This window comes from Rhamphochromis sp. 'chilingali' (assembly GCF_963969265.1).
Source record: "Rhamphochromis sp. 'chilingali' genome assembly, chromosome: 22".
NCBI classification, from domain to species: Eukaryota; Metazoa; Chordata; class Actinopteri; order Cichliformes; family Cichlidae; genus Rhamphochromis; species Rhamphochromis sp. 'chilingali'.
The window spans coordinates 19,310,436-19,327,282 of record NC_137950.1 but is presented as its reverse complement, the minus strand read 5'-3'; the positions used below and the strand labels follow the sequence as shown (position 1 = coordinate 19,327,282).

At 39.2% G+C, this 16,847-nt stretch overlaps 1 protein-coding gene across 8 annotated transcripts in view; it reads left to right on the top strand.

Annotated features, from left to right (window-relative positions):
• LOC308390961 (calcium-activated potassium channel subunit alpha-1a-like) overlaps positions 1-16,847 on the top strand; it is a 103,474-nt gene that overhangs the window by 61,678 nt on the left and 24,949 nt on the right. For 6 of the 8 annotated variants that reach the window (XM_080873354.1, XM_080873358.1, XM_080873357.1 and 3 more), the window contains 9 exons: positions 6,989-7,099; positions 7,206-7,311; positions 7,421-7,503; positions 9,755-9,824; positions 9,992-10,147; positions 10,345-10,454; positions 10,538-10,606; positions 11,051-11,137; positions 12,435-12,511. In XM_080873354.1, the coding sequence (XP_080729480.1) occupies positions 6,989-7,099; positions 7,206-7,311; positions 7,421-7,503; positions 9,755-9,824; positions 9,992-10,147; positions 10,345-10,454; positions 10,538-10,606; positions 11,051-11,137; positions 12,435-12,511 (869 nt within the window). Of the gene's footprint in view, positions 1-64; positions 157-6,988; positions 7,100-7,205; positions 7,312-7,420; positions 7,504-9,754; positions 9,825-9,991; positions 10,148-10,344; positions 10,455-10,537; positions 10,607-11,050; positions 11,138-12,434; positions 12,512-14,755; positions 14,930-16,847 lie in introns of all 8 variants that reach the window. The other 2 variants (XM_080873355.1, XM_080873360.1) reach the window with 2 other exon arrangements.

Genomic DNA, 16,847 nt, shown 5'->3' with positions numbered 1-16,847 from the left:
ACTGCCTCCGCCGCAGTAGAACCTTCTCTGCATGCCCTTTTCTTTTTCTTTTCCATGCATGTAGGCCATGTTTGCTCGCTACGTGCCAGAAATTGCTGCTCTCATCCTTAATCGGAAGAAATATGGAGGGAGTTATAACTCGACCAGAGGCAGAAAGTAAGTCAAACAAATAAATAAAATAGAAAACAAACAGACAGACAGACAAAACAGCAGATTTGTAATGGTGTGGTTTTGTGTGACTCAAGTGGCCCTCTCATAAAGAGGTGACATGATTATGATTTGAATTGTAATGATCTCAATGAGCATTAAAGTCACACTGTGACTGAAGAACTTGGCCATGATAAATGTGTATTTATTTCTGCTGCTTTTAGATGTGTACAAGCTGTCATTGCTGGAGTTTTTTTTTTATTTTGAATAAATGAATGTCTGGTTTTACGCTGGAAAAAAAAATCTCCATTTAAGCAAGTGATTGTCTGTTACGGAGTCCTAAAAGTCATTTTCATAAAATAAGTGACCTGTTTTCAGTAAGTATTTACAGTTATTGTAAAAAGAATGCCCTTTGTCAGTTCTAAGTTTTTAAATACAGGCGATAAAAAAAGGTCCTGAAACTAAGTAAATGTATTACACCATACCAAGTTGCAGAAGCAGTGTGTGAAAAACTCGGTACACTTCTACAGCTTCCATTGGAATTACAAGGTTGCTGATGATCACAAGAACTTCATTAACGGTCAAAAGTGTGAGGCAGAAGTTTTGGCAGTTTGCTGGTCTGGCCCGTTCAGGCGTGGGTAAACACAACGCCAAGAGATCAGCAATGAGAGAGAGAGGAGTTGTTGGTGCCCAACAGTCTGGGGAGGGTTATAAAGCACCTGCTAACAATTTGAAGTCCATTATTCTGCAGTGAGGATGAAGGGGAAACATCCAAGACAGCTGCCAATCTATGAAGGAGGGAACATCCCAGCAAATTCACCCCCAAGTCACACTGTGCAATGCTCAAAATACAAAAAACAAACAGAAGAGCTACTTCTCAGACTCTACAGGCCTTAGTTATCATGGCGAATGTTAAAGTGTGTGATAGTACTATTAGAAAAAGACTTGCATGGCTTCCCTTCTCTCTAAAAAGATTGTGGACGCAAGGCTTGGGTTTGCAAAGTTGCATCTGAACAAACTGCAAGTCTTCTATCGTTTGGACAGAGAGGACCAAAGTGGCCACAATGCACAGCACCACAACTCGCTCCAACTGTCCAGCAAAGGTGGTGGAGGAGTGATGATTTTAGGCATGAACCTGGACACATTGCAGCCTTTGAGTCAGCTATGAACTCCTGTATACCAAAGTTATCTAGAGTCAAATGTAAGGGTATAAATACATAATGGCATGGTGTTATATGTCACTGTGTCATCCCAGGTTGTATTGGCCTAACTTTAAAACATGTTAAGGGCTAAATATTATTTTTGTTATGCCCTGATATGTAATTCTTTAGAATTGACAGAGGGTGTACTTTCTTTTTGCCTTGACTGTATAATAAAAGGACTTTATAATAATAATGATTTGGTAAAGATTTTCCAAATTTTTTTTTTTTTTAGAAAATATGACTTTAGGAACTCAAATAACAGCCACAAATATCTTGAAAAGGCAGATATTTTTCAGTGTAATCATATCGATGTACTGTTGTCATGCTTAATAGTGGCATTTGTAGGATTCTCTCACTGTGTTATAAACTGTGATTATCCTGTTGGGAATTGTTTCATTGTAACAAAAATGGGGAGAGGCTGTGCAGACTCCATACCAATGACTCAAAAGGTCACGTAGCTTAGCGATCCCTTTTATGGATTGAAGTGTAAATTGCGTCATCGTGGTTCAATACAGTACAGCAGCAATATAACTTCAAAAAAAAGGGGAAAAAAGTAATAATGTAATGTTAATAAGTAGCAGTATCTATGTCAAACTCATCATAAAGTTCTGGTTACCCCACAACTATAGTCAGTTGAGCCATTTTAATAATATTCAAATAATATGTTTATTCAAAGTTTTAATACATACTTATGTATTTAAAGTAAAATGCAATAGTGTGATGGGTTAAGACTCCGTTATGTGTAAAGTTTATCCCCTAATTCTTGTCTGTCTTGTAGAACATCTAAACTCAAGCATCAACATTTTACATAGAAAAATTCTTAAATGCATAAAAACATTCAGATGGCCCCGCCCCTTCCTGAGCCTGGTTCTGCCGGAGGTTTCTTCCTGTTAAAAGGGAGTTTTTCCTTCCCACTGTCGCCAAAGTGCTCTTTATCCTCTCCAGGATACTTGAGGGTGCATGGGAGTTTGCCCAACCAGTCTACATGTGTTTTGTGGACTTGGAGAAGGCATTCGACCGTGTCCCTCGGGGTGTCCTGTGCGAGGTGTTACGGGAATATGGGGTGTCTGGCCCATTGCTACGGGCCATTCGATCCCTATATAACCGTTGCAAGAGCTTGGTTCGCATTGCCGGCAATAAGTCGGACTCGTTCCCGGTGGGTGATGGGCTCCGCCAGGGCTGCCCTTTGTCTCCGGTTCTGTTCATAATTTTTATGGACAGGATTTCTAGGCGCAGCCAAGTGGCGGAGGGCTTTCGCTTTGGTGGCCTCAGAATCTCATCTCTGATTTTTGCAGATGATGTGGTTCTGTTGGCTTCATCGGGTGAGGGCCTCCAGCTCGCACTGGAACGGTTCACAGCCGAGTGTGAAGCAGCGGGAATGAGGATCAGCACCTCCAAATCTGAGGCCATGGTTCTCAGCCGGAAAAGGGTGGAGTGCCCACTCCGGGTCGGGGATGAGTTCCTGCCCCAAGTGGAGGAGTTCAAGTATCTCTGGGTCTTGTTCGCGAGTGATGGGAGAAGGGAGCCGGAGATCGACAGACGGATTGGGGCTGCAGCAGCAGTAATGCGGACGCTGCACCGGTCCGTCGTGGTGAAGAGGGAGCTGAGTGTAAAAGCGAAGCTCTCAATTTACCGGTCGATCTACGTCCCTACCCTCACCTATGGCCACGAGCTGTGGGTAGTGACCGAAAGAACGAGATCGCGGATACAAGCGGCAGAAATGAGCTTCCTCCGAAGGGTGGCTGGCCTCTCCCTTAGAGATAGGGTGAGAAGTTCGGCCATCCGGGAGGGGCTCAGAGTAGAGCAGCTGCTGCTCCACATCGAAAGGAGCCAGCTGAGGTGGTTCGGGCATCTGACAAGGATGCCCCCTGGGCGCCTCCTGGGTGAGGTGTTCCAGGCATGTCCCACTGGGAGGAGGCCCCGGGGCAGACCCAGGACACGCTGGAGAGATTATATCTCTCGGCTGGCCTGGGAACGCCTTGGTATTCCCCCGGATAAGCTGGAGGAGGTGGCTGGGGAGAGGGAAGTCTGGGCCTCTTTGCTTAGGCTGCTGCCCCCGCGACCCGGCCCCGGACAAAGCGGATGAAGATGGATGGATGGAAATCACTATTTTCATCTATTTTCTAAGTTATGCTTTACTTTGAGTAATGTTGCTTAACTAGATTGATATGACTAAAGGTTTTACTGGTATTGTTATGCACAGACTCTCCTCCCCAATACAAATAGTTACTTACATTAGAGGTTGCTAGGAAACAGACTAACTAATATGGTTGCAACCCAGTTAAAAGGAACATTAAAAAGTTTTTATTTCTGAACAAAACAGTGGGAACAATTTCCTTCTTTCCAGATTTCACAGTTTTGTCATGATTGATCATTTTACTGTGAGAAAATCCTGGTTATTTTTGATGTAATTAGGCTGCTTACTGTTAGTGTGTGTGCGCCAAATGTGTGTTTGTTAATCAAGTGTTTCCATTATTCTCTCTTTTTTTTTACATTTTGTTCACCCATCCTCTCCTTCATCACTCAAACTCCAATTCATGTCAGACAAACAGTCTTAATAAGATAAAACGAGAAAAACAAATTACATTGGAGCTAACTTAACATAATACAGAAAGACCAATATGGATGTCAAGGACACACAGTGAGAAATAATTATGATTTTTAAAAGTTCTATCATTATATAATAACATACAGTAATAATATAATTCGGTTGAAGGACAGCCATTTAGGCATCAATGAGTAATTCTGAGAAAATCATATACTTTAGCTCACCTGCATTTTCAGCACTGAAGAAAATGCTAAAGTCATACATTTTGTCGTGTACCATTGCTTCATGCTTCATAGTGATTTTTGCTAAGATCAGTTTTTGTATGCCTGGAAACACTTTGATTGCCCTGCTCCACTTGTGATGTTTCCATGCTTTGCTATTTCAACAGTCTTGGCCTTAATCTTCAGTCTGACCTACACCCTGAAGGCGAAGTTTAAAAGATATGCTTTGGCAGTTTGGGGAATATTCTTATTAGCTTTCTTGCCTCAAGTTAAAAGGGAACTCTTACATTCATTTCTTGTCCCATGTTTTTTATTATTGGACATGATTCATAGTTCAAATTCTCATTTATGTGGCATTGGTTATTGGTGCAGCTCCGCAGTTGATTTGTTAGCTAAAATAGACTGTTTTAGCTCTGTGTTCACAGCTAGAGCTTTGTGCCCAAGATGACCATATTAAAGATCTCTCAATGACTTCATGCAGAATGAAAAGTAAAAAAAAAAAAAAAACACTGTGTGAAATATTTGTAATAGTCTGAAAAACTGAGCTTTTGTGTCACATATTACACATACCGGTATGCTGACCTTTGAAACTTTGCCCACCTTTATCATCAGCATCCAACTTTGCAACAATATGACAAATAACTAGGAAAAGCTTAATAAGTCTCCTTTAAATAAATAAAAACATACAGTGCTTTTGTTTTTTGTCTTAAATATGAAGCTACCCAGGTTGCAAGAAGTATCTGGGCCTATTCTGTGAGAGGTCAAGTAGTTTGTGGTGTGCATGAGGCACCCACTGTGTGGCACTCCAGTTTTGCTAATATGATCTGGCCTTGAGTAAGCAGTAGGGCAGCTCATTCCTTTTTCCACTTTGGCCCTGTGTGGATGAGGAAATCCTCATCCAATATAAAGGCCATACACACTTTCAGTCTTATTGCACAGTGGTGTGGAGGGTCCACCACATTAAGTGAAGTTCCAAAACAGCTAGCCTTACATGGCAGTGGGTTATAAAGCCTTCCAGCACTAAGTTTGAATTGATGCAGCTGCACCACGTTTCTTAAGCTGTAGCACCTGTTTGTGCTACAGAGAGGAAATGCCAAAAACAAAACACATTTCCTGATGGTTACTTCAGAAAGACTGCCTCAAGAATAAAGTAAACAAAATAGTTTTCATAAACAAACTAAAAAAATAAAATACATGAAAAAGGATAAATTTATACTTAATAACAATAAATGTAAATGTTCTTACATAGCCAGAAAACCAAGTTATACTTCTGAATTTATAGCCTGCACTTCTGCAGCAGTTTTTATTGTTGTGCTATTGCTTATAATACCAACAAATATGAAAAGAATGAAGACAAGTGAGAGCAACTCGGAAAATGCATTACTGTCTGAGTGCAGTGGAGATGGAGCCGATGTGCTTTCCAGCAAGTGATACATGGAGGGCGTGGTGCAGTCCATCAGTCCATCTGACAGCAGTATAAATCAGTGCAGTTCCTGTTTCCAAAGGAGAAAGTTTCGGGCACCCCGAGGCTCACCGCTGTGTTTCTGTTCTCCTCCTAATTAAGAGAGGTCGGATTTGAACGGAGCCAAGTACCCCGTGCTTTATTGGAAACCCTGAGCTCTTGTCCTTGCCCACAAAATTCTACATTTGAGCTTGTTTTTTGTTATTTTTTATTAAAACAGAGAATGCTATTGTGTACCACTAACTAATAATACTACGTATTGAATTAAAGAACACAAAATCAAGGCGTCAATTACCAGAATTAAAAACAAATGATGTTATTGCAGCTCAAAAATACACGCAAGTACACAATGCCTTCTGAAAAAAACAAACGAACAAAAAACTACAGCCAGTATGAATTTGTTTAATTAATTAATACATTTTTTTAAGCAGTTTGAGAGGTGCTGATTTCTTCAACTCAAACTAGAGCCAGGGCTGCTGGTTTCCCCAGCTAAGGAGAAGGCAAGCAAATTGTATGATGGCATATTTCTTTTGATATGAAAGTAAATAAGCGTATTCTCCAAAATGCCAAACTACTCCTTCAACACCTTTTTAGCCATAAGATCTAGCCTAAAGACAGGGAGATTCTGCTAGATGCCTCAGAGTTTAAAGTCGTGGTTTCTGGTAGCATGCTTTTGGTACGATTTGAAAGAAACCAGACTTGGTTTGGGAAGTTTTCTTAAACCAAGTATATGCTTCTTGTGCTTTTTTCATTTTTAATTTAAAATCGCAGTTTATAAATTGAGAAGAAAAAGTATCACATCATGCTTATTTTGCATTTATTAAAATTTTTTAAAAATATTTTTCTTATTATTGTGGTGATTTTAAAAGCTCGGTAAAATTGTCGGCATCATTGCTTTTTTTGTTTCTTACGGGAAAGTATGTGTTTTTCTTTGAGTTACTTATTGTTACTCTAGATTATTAGAAAATAAGTGATACTGATGCGTATTTTGTACTTTAAGAACCACTGCAGTATTTCCAGCTGTGACTGTTATTGCAAATCGGTGCAAAAGACAAAATAATTTACACAGAATAATTTAATTAATAAAGATATTTTAAGCACAGATGGAAAAAAAATCTGAACTGGGTTCTTTATATAAAGGGTTTATGACATGTAGGGATCGACATAGACTGTGCGCTCATTTCATAATCTTCCTCTAAGTAAACTGATCCTTTATAATCTGATACATTTCATCCCTCCTCTATCGTAGTTTTTATCACAGATTCTAAATCACTGACCTAAATGTCCGTTACAGGCCCCTCGTCTCACATTTACCTTTTGATTTCAGCTCAAAGATGAAGATGGAAAAGATGAAAGATGTGTGCTTTTGTTCTGAGTTTCCTCATGGTTCTGCACTTCCTTTCTCTAGGCACATCGTGGTTTGTGGTCACATAACACTTGAAAGTGTATCCAACTTTCTAAAAGACTTCCTACACAAGGACAGGGATGATGTCAATGTAGAAATTGTTTTTCTCCATAAGTAAGTACAAAACTTTGTGCAAATGTCATTGTTTAAGAGGAAAAAACTAAACTTTAGGAGATTAGAGAGTTCTCTGATTTAAGAGTGTTTGTTTTTTGTCTCTCAGTATTTCCCCTAATCTTGAGCTGGAAGCCTTGTTCAAGCGCCACTTCACCCAGGTAGAGTTTTACCAAGGATCTGTCCTAAATCCACACGACCTGGCCAGAGTCAAGGTACCTGACTGTCAATACTTCTTCCTCTGTAATACTGTTGGTTATCGTCTGACTGAATACTTGATGTGATTGTTCATTTTTGTCTTTGCAATTTGCAATTTTGTTTTAGATTGAATCAGCTGACGCCTGCTTGATCTTAGCCAACAAATACTGCGCTGACCCCGATGCCGAGGATGCATCCAACATCATGAGGTACTGCATAACCAAATTTATGTTTATAATTTATGATTTATGTTTTCCTGCTTGCATTGTTTATTCAATTTGTTTTATGAACAATCACATTCAGCTGGATTCTGAGAGAAAAAGACATTTTCGGAGTGGATTGAGTCGTAGTTTTGGATGTGGAAACTGCACTTATTTTTATGGGTTTAAGGGATTATCAAGTGGATAATATATGAGAGTACAACATATTTTAAAAGTGATGGGAACAGTCTGTTTTAGGGCAAGGCAGATAAAATTTGGTTAATAAAATTGTATTATTAATAGCTCTGTTCGATAATGAAGTCTGAGGATTGGAGGTTTTCCACTGAAGATTAAATTGCTCAGCTATAAAAAGTCGGAGAGTCATTATGTGACATTTCTTTTCCATCTAAAAGGGTTAAGACGTTTAAAATGTGCTGCAGAAATCATCACAGCTTGATTCTAATCTAAACACTGTGTGATTAATACATAATCATTATAGTAGAGCTGTCTTGTCTGTCTGTGCATCTCTCCCATATGTTCTCCTGGACATGAAATTTATTCATTTGTCACAAATGTCCACTAGGACTCAAAGGAAATGATTTGTATTTTGTGGTCAAACAGTCAAAGGTCCCCTTCTCCTTGAACTCTATGGTGACCACTCCGTGTATTAAAATGATGTCTCGTGCCGGACCATGTTTTGGGCACGCAACATTGCTGAATGTAGACGCAACCAAGTGAAGCAACCCCAGATCATAACACTGTCCCCACAGGCGTGTACGGTAGGCATACAGAAGGTGTTGGCAGAAGGACCCAAATGCAGGACTCGATGTGGCTCTTAATAAATAACAAAAATAACTTTTATTTAAGTGGAGTAAGGAAAGTCCATCAAAAATCCAGAACAGAGAATAAACGAATCCAAAAATTCACTGAAAGAATTCTACTGAAAGAAAACAGGAAGACCTAAAACATAGACTTAACAGCAAGAAACAAAAGGACACAGTGACAGTGGGATGATATGACACTTAAGGAATTAAATATAAACTATAACGAGAAACAGAAACTAGATTAAAAGGTATTAAAGATAAAACTAAACTGAGAATCTAGTCATAAAGAAAACAACCAGATATTATGTGCTACTCAAAGGAAAACAACAATGAAAAGAACTCGAAACACAATAAATATATGAATCCAAATATTAATGCAAAAGCTCCAAATTCAAAAGGCAAAAAAACCCTAGGACACTAGGCATGTTGGGATCACCCCAACACAACTTTTGCCACCTCTCTTCTTTCTCTGATGGGCTGATCATCCTGGAACATGGTAAATGACCTTTTTCCATTGCTCCAGCGTCCAACAATCATCCTCACTGATTGTTTTTTAAAGGCTACTCAGCTGTTTAGTCCCAATGTCTCTGAGAGAATTCTCTTCACTTTGCTATTTTCACTATTAAACATACTCGTGAGATTTACTGTTGTTTTCTTACCATTTGATTTCACCAGATGTTTGTTTCCCTTATCAAATTCAAGTAGATAAAGTTTTGGGTTTCTTTTGTTTTCCAACCACATTTCTTCCTTAACGATGATGGTATATTTGATAATGCACTGGACCGTTCTTAACCCACATTTAGTTAGGCTAATAATGCGGTTTAGGAAAAGAGAAACTACTCACAACTGTGGTTAAATAACTTGCTGCCAGCCAAAAACGGACTTTTTTGTGTGCTTGGGCAGAGTATGACTGCACACAAATGTCTAAGAGTGACATTTTATATCCAAAGGTTTAAAGGTCAACTTCCCTATGACTTCAAAAAAAACCCTCTTGCCGTTATCCAGTGAGAGATTCTGTATGTACGTCTCATTTGGTTGAATAGTAATTTGAAATTGTTGACAATGGTACTTTTTCCAGGTTGATTTATTTATTTTTTGGTAGAAGTTGTAGGTTTGTAAATTCGGAGAACAGGCTGAACTGGTAATAGTCAAATTGACATCAGTTCTTCCCAGACAGAGAGAAAGTCAGCATTTTGTAGCTGGATCTAGGAATATGTTACTATGCAACTCTCTTGTTCTATTTTCTTGAGCCTTTAGTTTAAAATATTAAACTATAAAATAAAATGCAAACTTAAAATTGTTAAAAGCATACAGTCGACTACGATACTTAATTTCTATAAAAAGAGAGTGAATCAGATTTTTTTTTTTAAAAATCTGTGTAACTTTTGAAAGCGCTGCAGATATTCTTATATTGCTTTCTTTTTGTCCTTTATCAGAGTAATATCTATCAAGAACTACCACCCAAAGATCAGGATAATCACTCAAATGTTGCAGTACCACAATAAGGTTTGTATTAATCAACTATAAAGCCTGCTGGAGTCACTTAGTTACTCCGTTATAGTTAGTTACGTTTCAGTATATGTTGAAAAGATCTCATCACTGAATCATTTGTCTGTCTTAGTTTCTAACAGCATGCACCTTGTAGCCTGACTTCCTTTTCCTCTTCCCCTCAGGCCCACCTTTTGAACATCCCAAGCTGGAACTGGAAGGAGGGAGATGACGCCATTTGCCTTGCAGAACTCAAGCTCGGATTCATCGCCCAGAGCTGCCTGGCTCAGGGCCTCTCGACCATGCTGGCCAACCTTTTCTCCATGAGGTCCTTCATCAAGGTAGCTGCAACTAACACTGATCCATCTGTGCTCACTGGATTAAGTTCAAAAATAAAGTTGGCCAAGAAACAAAGTCTGAATAGATAATAATGGTTATCCCAGATGAGGCCCGTATGCAGCATCTGGTGAGCGGGTGGTGATGATCTTAAACTTGCACCTTTTTATATTTTTGTATAACCTTCTTTATTTTGTTGTAGATTGAGGAGGATACATGGCAGAAGTATTACCTTGAAGGAGTAGCCAATGAAATGTACACAGAGTACCTGTCCAGTGCCTTTGTGGGTCTGTCCTTCCCAGTAATTTGCGAGTACGTAAAACTAAAACATTTCAAACTAACTAAAAGTACTTAGTGTGCCTCAGGTCTAATTATATTGTTATTCCCCCTTACAGACTCTGCTATGTGAAGCTAAAGCTGCTGCTGATAGCTATAGAGTACAAGTCTGATCAAGGGGAAAGCAGGTAAGTCGGGGCATTAAAATTCATGCATGCAAAAACTTTAATACGCAGGTGTCAGTATTTGCTTTCAGCTACTGTGAATCAGCTTCCCTGTTTGACTGCAAACACAAGTGCTTTACACAATGTGTCTAAATTGATGTCTAAATGGGTTTATTCACAGACATCACAGGGCTCTCCGATAACATCGTGACAAATTAGTGGGGAAGGTGGCAGTTGGTTTCTTTGAGCACAGCAGAAGCTTTGTTTTAGTAGTTTCTCTAACACGCTGATGCTCATTTATACTCTTTGAAGTGCTATCTGCTTTCATCAACTTAATTAAATAAACAGGGGCTATCCTGCCAAATGAGTTGTGAAAACTAATCCCAGACGCGGTGATTAGTGCAAAGCCTTGCAAATTCTGTGATATAACTTTCTGCTTTGACATCTTTGGTCTACAAATCCTCACAGCACCCTGATAAACCCTGGAAACCACGTGAAAATGCAGGAGGGGACCTTGGGTTTCTTTATTGCCAGCGATGCCAAAGAAGTAAAGAGGTAATGAATGAGACCTGAGATTCAATCGTTTGATTAAATTCTTGTTTCTGCAATAGTGCCTTTGTTGGTCTGCATGTCATACGGTTTCTGTATCTTGAGCTATTACATGTAGGAAAATTGCAAACGCTTGTTTTGTTAGTATTACCTACATGTTGCCAGAGCTTACAAATATACTCATTCACTTTATTAGGAACGCCTTTCTAGTACCAGGTTAGACCCTGTTTTGCCTTCAGAATTCTTCATGGCATAGACTCAACAGGGGACTGGAAACATTCCTCAGAGATTTTGGCCCATGTTGACATGATAGCATCACACAGTTGTTGCAGATTTCTTGGTCACACGTCCATGATGAAATCGTAAGGCAACTTGAGTAGATTGAACTCAATGTCTTGTTCAAGAAAGCAGTTTGAGATGGTTTGAGCTTCTAATGGCTGCTAGATGCACCTTTGCTGTCACCTTCCAGCTTGAAGGAGTCTGGCCACTCTGATATCGGACATCAACAAGGCATTTTCTCTCAGAGAACTGCCATACACCTTTTTAGACCATTCTCTGTAAACCCTAGACTGTGGGAAAATCCCAGTAGGACAGTAAATCCATCCATCTGGGACCAACACCAAGATTCAAAGTCACATTCTTTCCCATTTCTTATGCTCAGTTTGAACTTTAGCAGGGCCAACCATGTCTTCAGGCCTAAATGCATGCAGTTGCTGATTAGATATTTGCATTAAGGAGAAATTGAACAGGTGCACCTAACAAATCGGCCAGTAAGTGTATATTGGCTTTTGTGTTTGCTCTTAGAAAAAATGCCATATTTTGCATGTTTAATTGACCAGACTGAAGTGATTTATCAGCAGTTCAGGGATCCTTGAGTTGCACTGCTGAGGCCAAAGAGGAATGTTGGCTGTTAGCTTGTATCTGCTCATTGCTTGGACAAAGATAACATTCAAAGACAGATTAAAGGTACATATGGTCGAGGTTGGATGGTGATGTTACCTGCCAGAGGGGATCAGAAGATTTATGAGGGCACAGAATGAGACAAACTGCAGCGCCCTTATGAAATATCAAAGCTTAATTTAAAACTGGTCCTGAACTTCTCATAGAGCTGCACACTCTTTGCTCAACTTTTGGCACATTAAACATTGACAAATGCATTGGATGCTTCATTAAGTTTTTGTTAATAAACTGATTGCACACAAATTAAAATGACTTGTTGCAGATGTTGTGCAGCCATAGTAAAGACAAAATATGTGTAAACAATTTATTGAGCACTCATGCTGTTCTTGATTTTCTTCCGCAGGGCACTGTTTTATTGTAAGGCCTGCCACGATGACATAACTGATCCCAAAAGGATAAAGAAATGTGGATGCAAGAAATGTAAGTGTGATTGCATGCAAACACAAGATCTAAGTTAGATTGATCCCATTATTTTTTTGCTCAGATGAAACTGAAATATAATGAGTTAGCATTCGAGTAGCTGGGTGACAGTGTATTTACATGACCTACTATACATAGCCATTTGTCCCAACCACTTATTTCTTACATTAATTATTCCTTGAAATGAAGCCTTGTAAGTTGTGCATGTAGAAAGATCAGATTTCTTTCTGCAGCCAAAACAAACTGAAGCACTCCAGTTTCCCCATGTAGAACTACATGTTTGGATCTCTGTATGAGATGAATACCTGCTCTCATTTAAGGGTCAGTTCCCCCAAATTACATGAAAAAATGCTTTCCAACTTTCTCATCATGCAAATAGTTTTGGTTTTTCCATGCTGAGGTTTCAGATATCCTTCAAAATGTATGTTTTTTGGATGGATTTGGATGAACTGATTCCTTCAGAGTGTTTCAGATTGACGTCTCTTCTAACAGACACACTCTTACATAGTGTTTATAGCATTCTATCTTTTCCATGTGATTCCCAGCTCTTATAAATACACATAGTAGACCTCTTAGTTCAGTCTAAATGTGCATTTTGTTTGTTTTCTGTATAGTAGCTGTGTTCACTGTTGATAACTTTGTGATGTTAACAGGCATTCAGAGAGACTGTTAACACCACAGGTACCTGGACGGATCACGTGTTTCTAAAACCTTATAAACATCGCGTGCTACATGTTCTTCTGCTTGGATAAACCACAGTTTGTCTCTAGTATTAAAGCTAACACCTAACATTGACATGTGATGTATTCTTTTCCTGCTGCTTGGGAACTTGGCACACATTTCTTTAAAAATCTGCTTAATAGTGATATATTGTGAGTAATGTGGATTTGTTTCCCCTTCAAAAACACAGCGTGCTAGTGTACCTCAGATTAAAGTGACCTGTTTGAATGTACTCTAAATGTTGCATGTACAATGGTTGATGCTGCCTGGATCTCTTGTTGTTGTCATGTGCACGTTGTTTTTTGTTCGTTCTTTTGATAGAATTTTATAGCTTTCAAAAGAAATTAGCAACAGTATAGATTTTGCAAAAAAATTCCAGAGCAGAAGTAGATTTATTTTTTTTTGCTCACACGTAAACACTGCAGCTTTCATGCCTACTTGAGTTAGTAATTCACCACATCACCACCAGATGGCCCTGCTGCCCTTTATTAAGCACAAGACCCCTGCACAAAGACCACAGTGAGAAACAGACTGGGATGAAGACTGGAAAACCTTTATCCTTATTACTCCTTACCACTTTTTTATATTATGGGAAAAAATTGGCATCCATACTAAAGTGACGTAATCCGCAGAGATGTGTGCATATCTTTTAGGAGAAATATTTCAGGAAAAAATAGCAAATCTGTCATGGAATATGGATCATCTAACTTATGTGTGCTTTTATGCACTATAAACGCTTTCAAGTGGTTTTTTTTTTTCTTTTTGTCTTTTCTGAAGGCACTTGCAGGTTTTTGTAGAAGTGATACTGTTTTTGTAAAATACCAGCACCTTTAGTCTTTTGTTTAGGAGATTTCTGTCATCTCCTGTTCTTAATAAGCATTAGTAACAAATGTAAATATTTAAGAGCTGTAAAATGAAATATTATTGTCCTTATATTTCATATGACTCAGTGGCTCTAAGAGAAGAATCCAGATCCATGACACATAGCCAAGGTTTCTGCAAAAAAAAAAAAAGCTATAAATCATCAAATTGTGCATATATAAATGTTTTATTTATTCCAATTAAACATGCATTATGTGTCTTTAACTTCCACTTATGTTATCCTTGGGCCAAGATTGGCCTTTGTAAGACCAAATTTGCCATTTGATGTTCATGCTTGGCTCATTAGCAAGTTAATTAGTGAACATAGAAAAACATTTCATCACATAGTAAAGTGACACTAAGCCCAAACAAGCTAAATCTGTGTTAGCATTATTAGGATTTTGTTGGGTAAAAGTCTCCAAAAAGTCTGAAAAGGTTAAAGAAACCATATTTGAGGTCACGTGGTCATGTTCACGTGAGGGGAAAGGGTGTCGGTTTACAGGATGCCAATACTAGTGTAAGCGGCACAACAAAGGTTAATCTTGTACATCCCAGCAGCAGCCGTCCTCCATGCCCTGTTCTTCCTCTATCCCCTCTTCCCTCAGAATGACCCTCAACATTAACCTGCTCTTCCTCTCCTCCCATATGAACCCTTGACTGTAGCCAAGAAGCCTGCCTACAAGAAAATGAAACTGGCATGTTGTTTTGATTGCGGTCGCTCAGAGCGGGACTGCTCTTGCATGCCGGTTAATGTGCGTTGTAACATGGACTCCCCTCAACGGGACATCCCACTCTCTGCTGTCTCTGTTAATGATTGCTCAGCCACTTTACGTGCCTGTAAGTTGTCGCCATGACATGTGCTCTTCAGTGTTGTAACATGCACCGTGTGTCTTTACTTCTGTGTGCTTTCAAATTTAAGCACCCATGTTGTCACCGTCACAGATGCTTTGGTGTTTTAGCTTTCTGATTTTTGGTGCTCTTCTCTGTCTGTTGCTACGTTTTGCAGTGAAGCATGCTGGTCTATTGTTTTGCTGGTGTTTTGTCAAGAGAACGTGAATTCAAATTGAAACGTAGTTTAAAATTAGATTGACAGTCACTAATGCAAACCTTTTGCTGCGTACAGCAGTATTTGTTTCCCTCCAGTGACCTCATAAATATATTAGAAAAAAGTCAAAGCCATGAACAATGTACAGCTGTGCATCCCTGCAAAAAATCTCACAATACACAGTTACTGTGCATTTTCCCAAATAATTATTCTGATAGGACTGTCTAAATCTTACAATGATGTCACTGGAGACATAACATAACATTAAAAAAAATAATATCAAATAATATCTCACCACTGTACCCTGGAGAAATGGGTGAACAGGATAGGATTTGAGGTATTTGTAAATGTAGACGTCTCCGACGATTAATTTTTCTTTTCTTTTTTTAGTAAATAATGCTCTTGAGAGCACCTGAGGGGATATTGTGATGATGACTATTACAGTACATATTGAGGTTAACATATGGGTTTTATTAAATTATAATCAACAGCTTGAACAGGAACTGGGGGAAAAATCTGCAAAGCAGACAAAGTTATTGGTTGTTTTTGCTGATTTGTGATTAAATTGAGAACACAAAGCAGTAGAGTTGGAATATAAGAGGAATAAAAGACGGTAGAAGAGTGCTGGATCATATTGGAGTTTAACAAGCGGACTTTAACAGAATTGAACTGCATATGAATTCCTAATTCAAGTGTGATTTCCCTTTTTAAGCCAGGGGGGTATGTTAAATCGTACTGATGTGTCGCAGGAGGCACGAAGAATGTGTCTGAGGTTGCAGAGCATTGATACAATTTGCTGGAAAACATTGCAGACTGTCATAAATTTTTAGTGAATGACTCTTGATCAAAAACCATTCGTATAGCTGAACATGTCTGGGCGTTTTTACCCCTCAGTGTGTCTCCCAGGGTTGTGTGCTGTGAGCGTGGCCTGGCTAGAAAAGCTCGAGCAAGAGCTCCAGAGTTGCTGTCGACACGGTGCGGGAGATGCGTGGAGCGAGGCCTTATGCGGCCTGACGTGGAAATTATGTTTGCATTTTCATTTTTGGAGTGCTACCGGTTGTCATGAAACTCAGCCTGACAGTTTCTAACCACCAGGCAGCCGAGTGCCCCCGCCCCTCTCCTTTTCTCTCGTTGTGGGACAGATGCTAGCCTGTTAGTCCTGTGACTCTGCTCGCGCCCTCCGATTGCAGGCGACAGATGCCAGGACCAGCACAGTCCCTGTTTGAACATTGCTGTCACTGTCCTGCCTTAAGCTCAATGCGTGACCTTTAATGTAAGCAAGGGGTTGAAATAAGTTACTAATGAGCATGTGTGGGACTCACCGAACGTTACACACATCTGTGCAGGTTGTCTCAGGCATGGGTAGGCAAAAATAAGACAGTAACGCTTCTTAAGTTTTGTGCGCTGGTGAGTTTATTGTAGGTGTTTTTGATTGAACATGTCAAGCTGAAAATATATGATATATAAAAACCTGCTTCTCACTTGAGTATTCACTTAATGCTGCTAAACTTACATTTAGCCTTCACTGGAGGGTAAATATGAGCAGCTATAATAACTGATACTAAATAACTGCTAATAATAAATAATTATCAGTCACACAAACGTGGTAATATTTCAGTCTTAAATTCTTAATGGGAGTAAAGAAGCTTTTCATCTAAACTTAAAGGTAGCCAAGATATCTGGTCCTCTTTTGACTTGAAAATAGCCAAA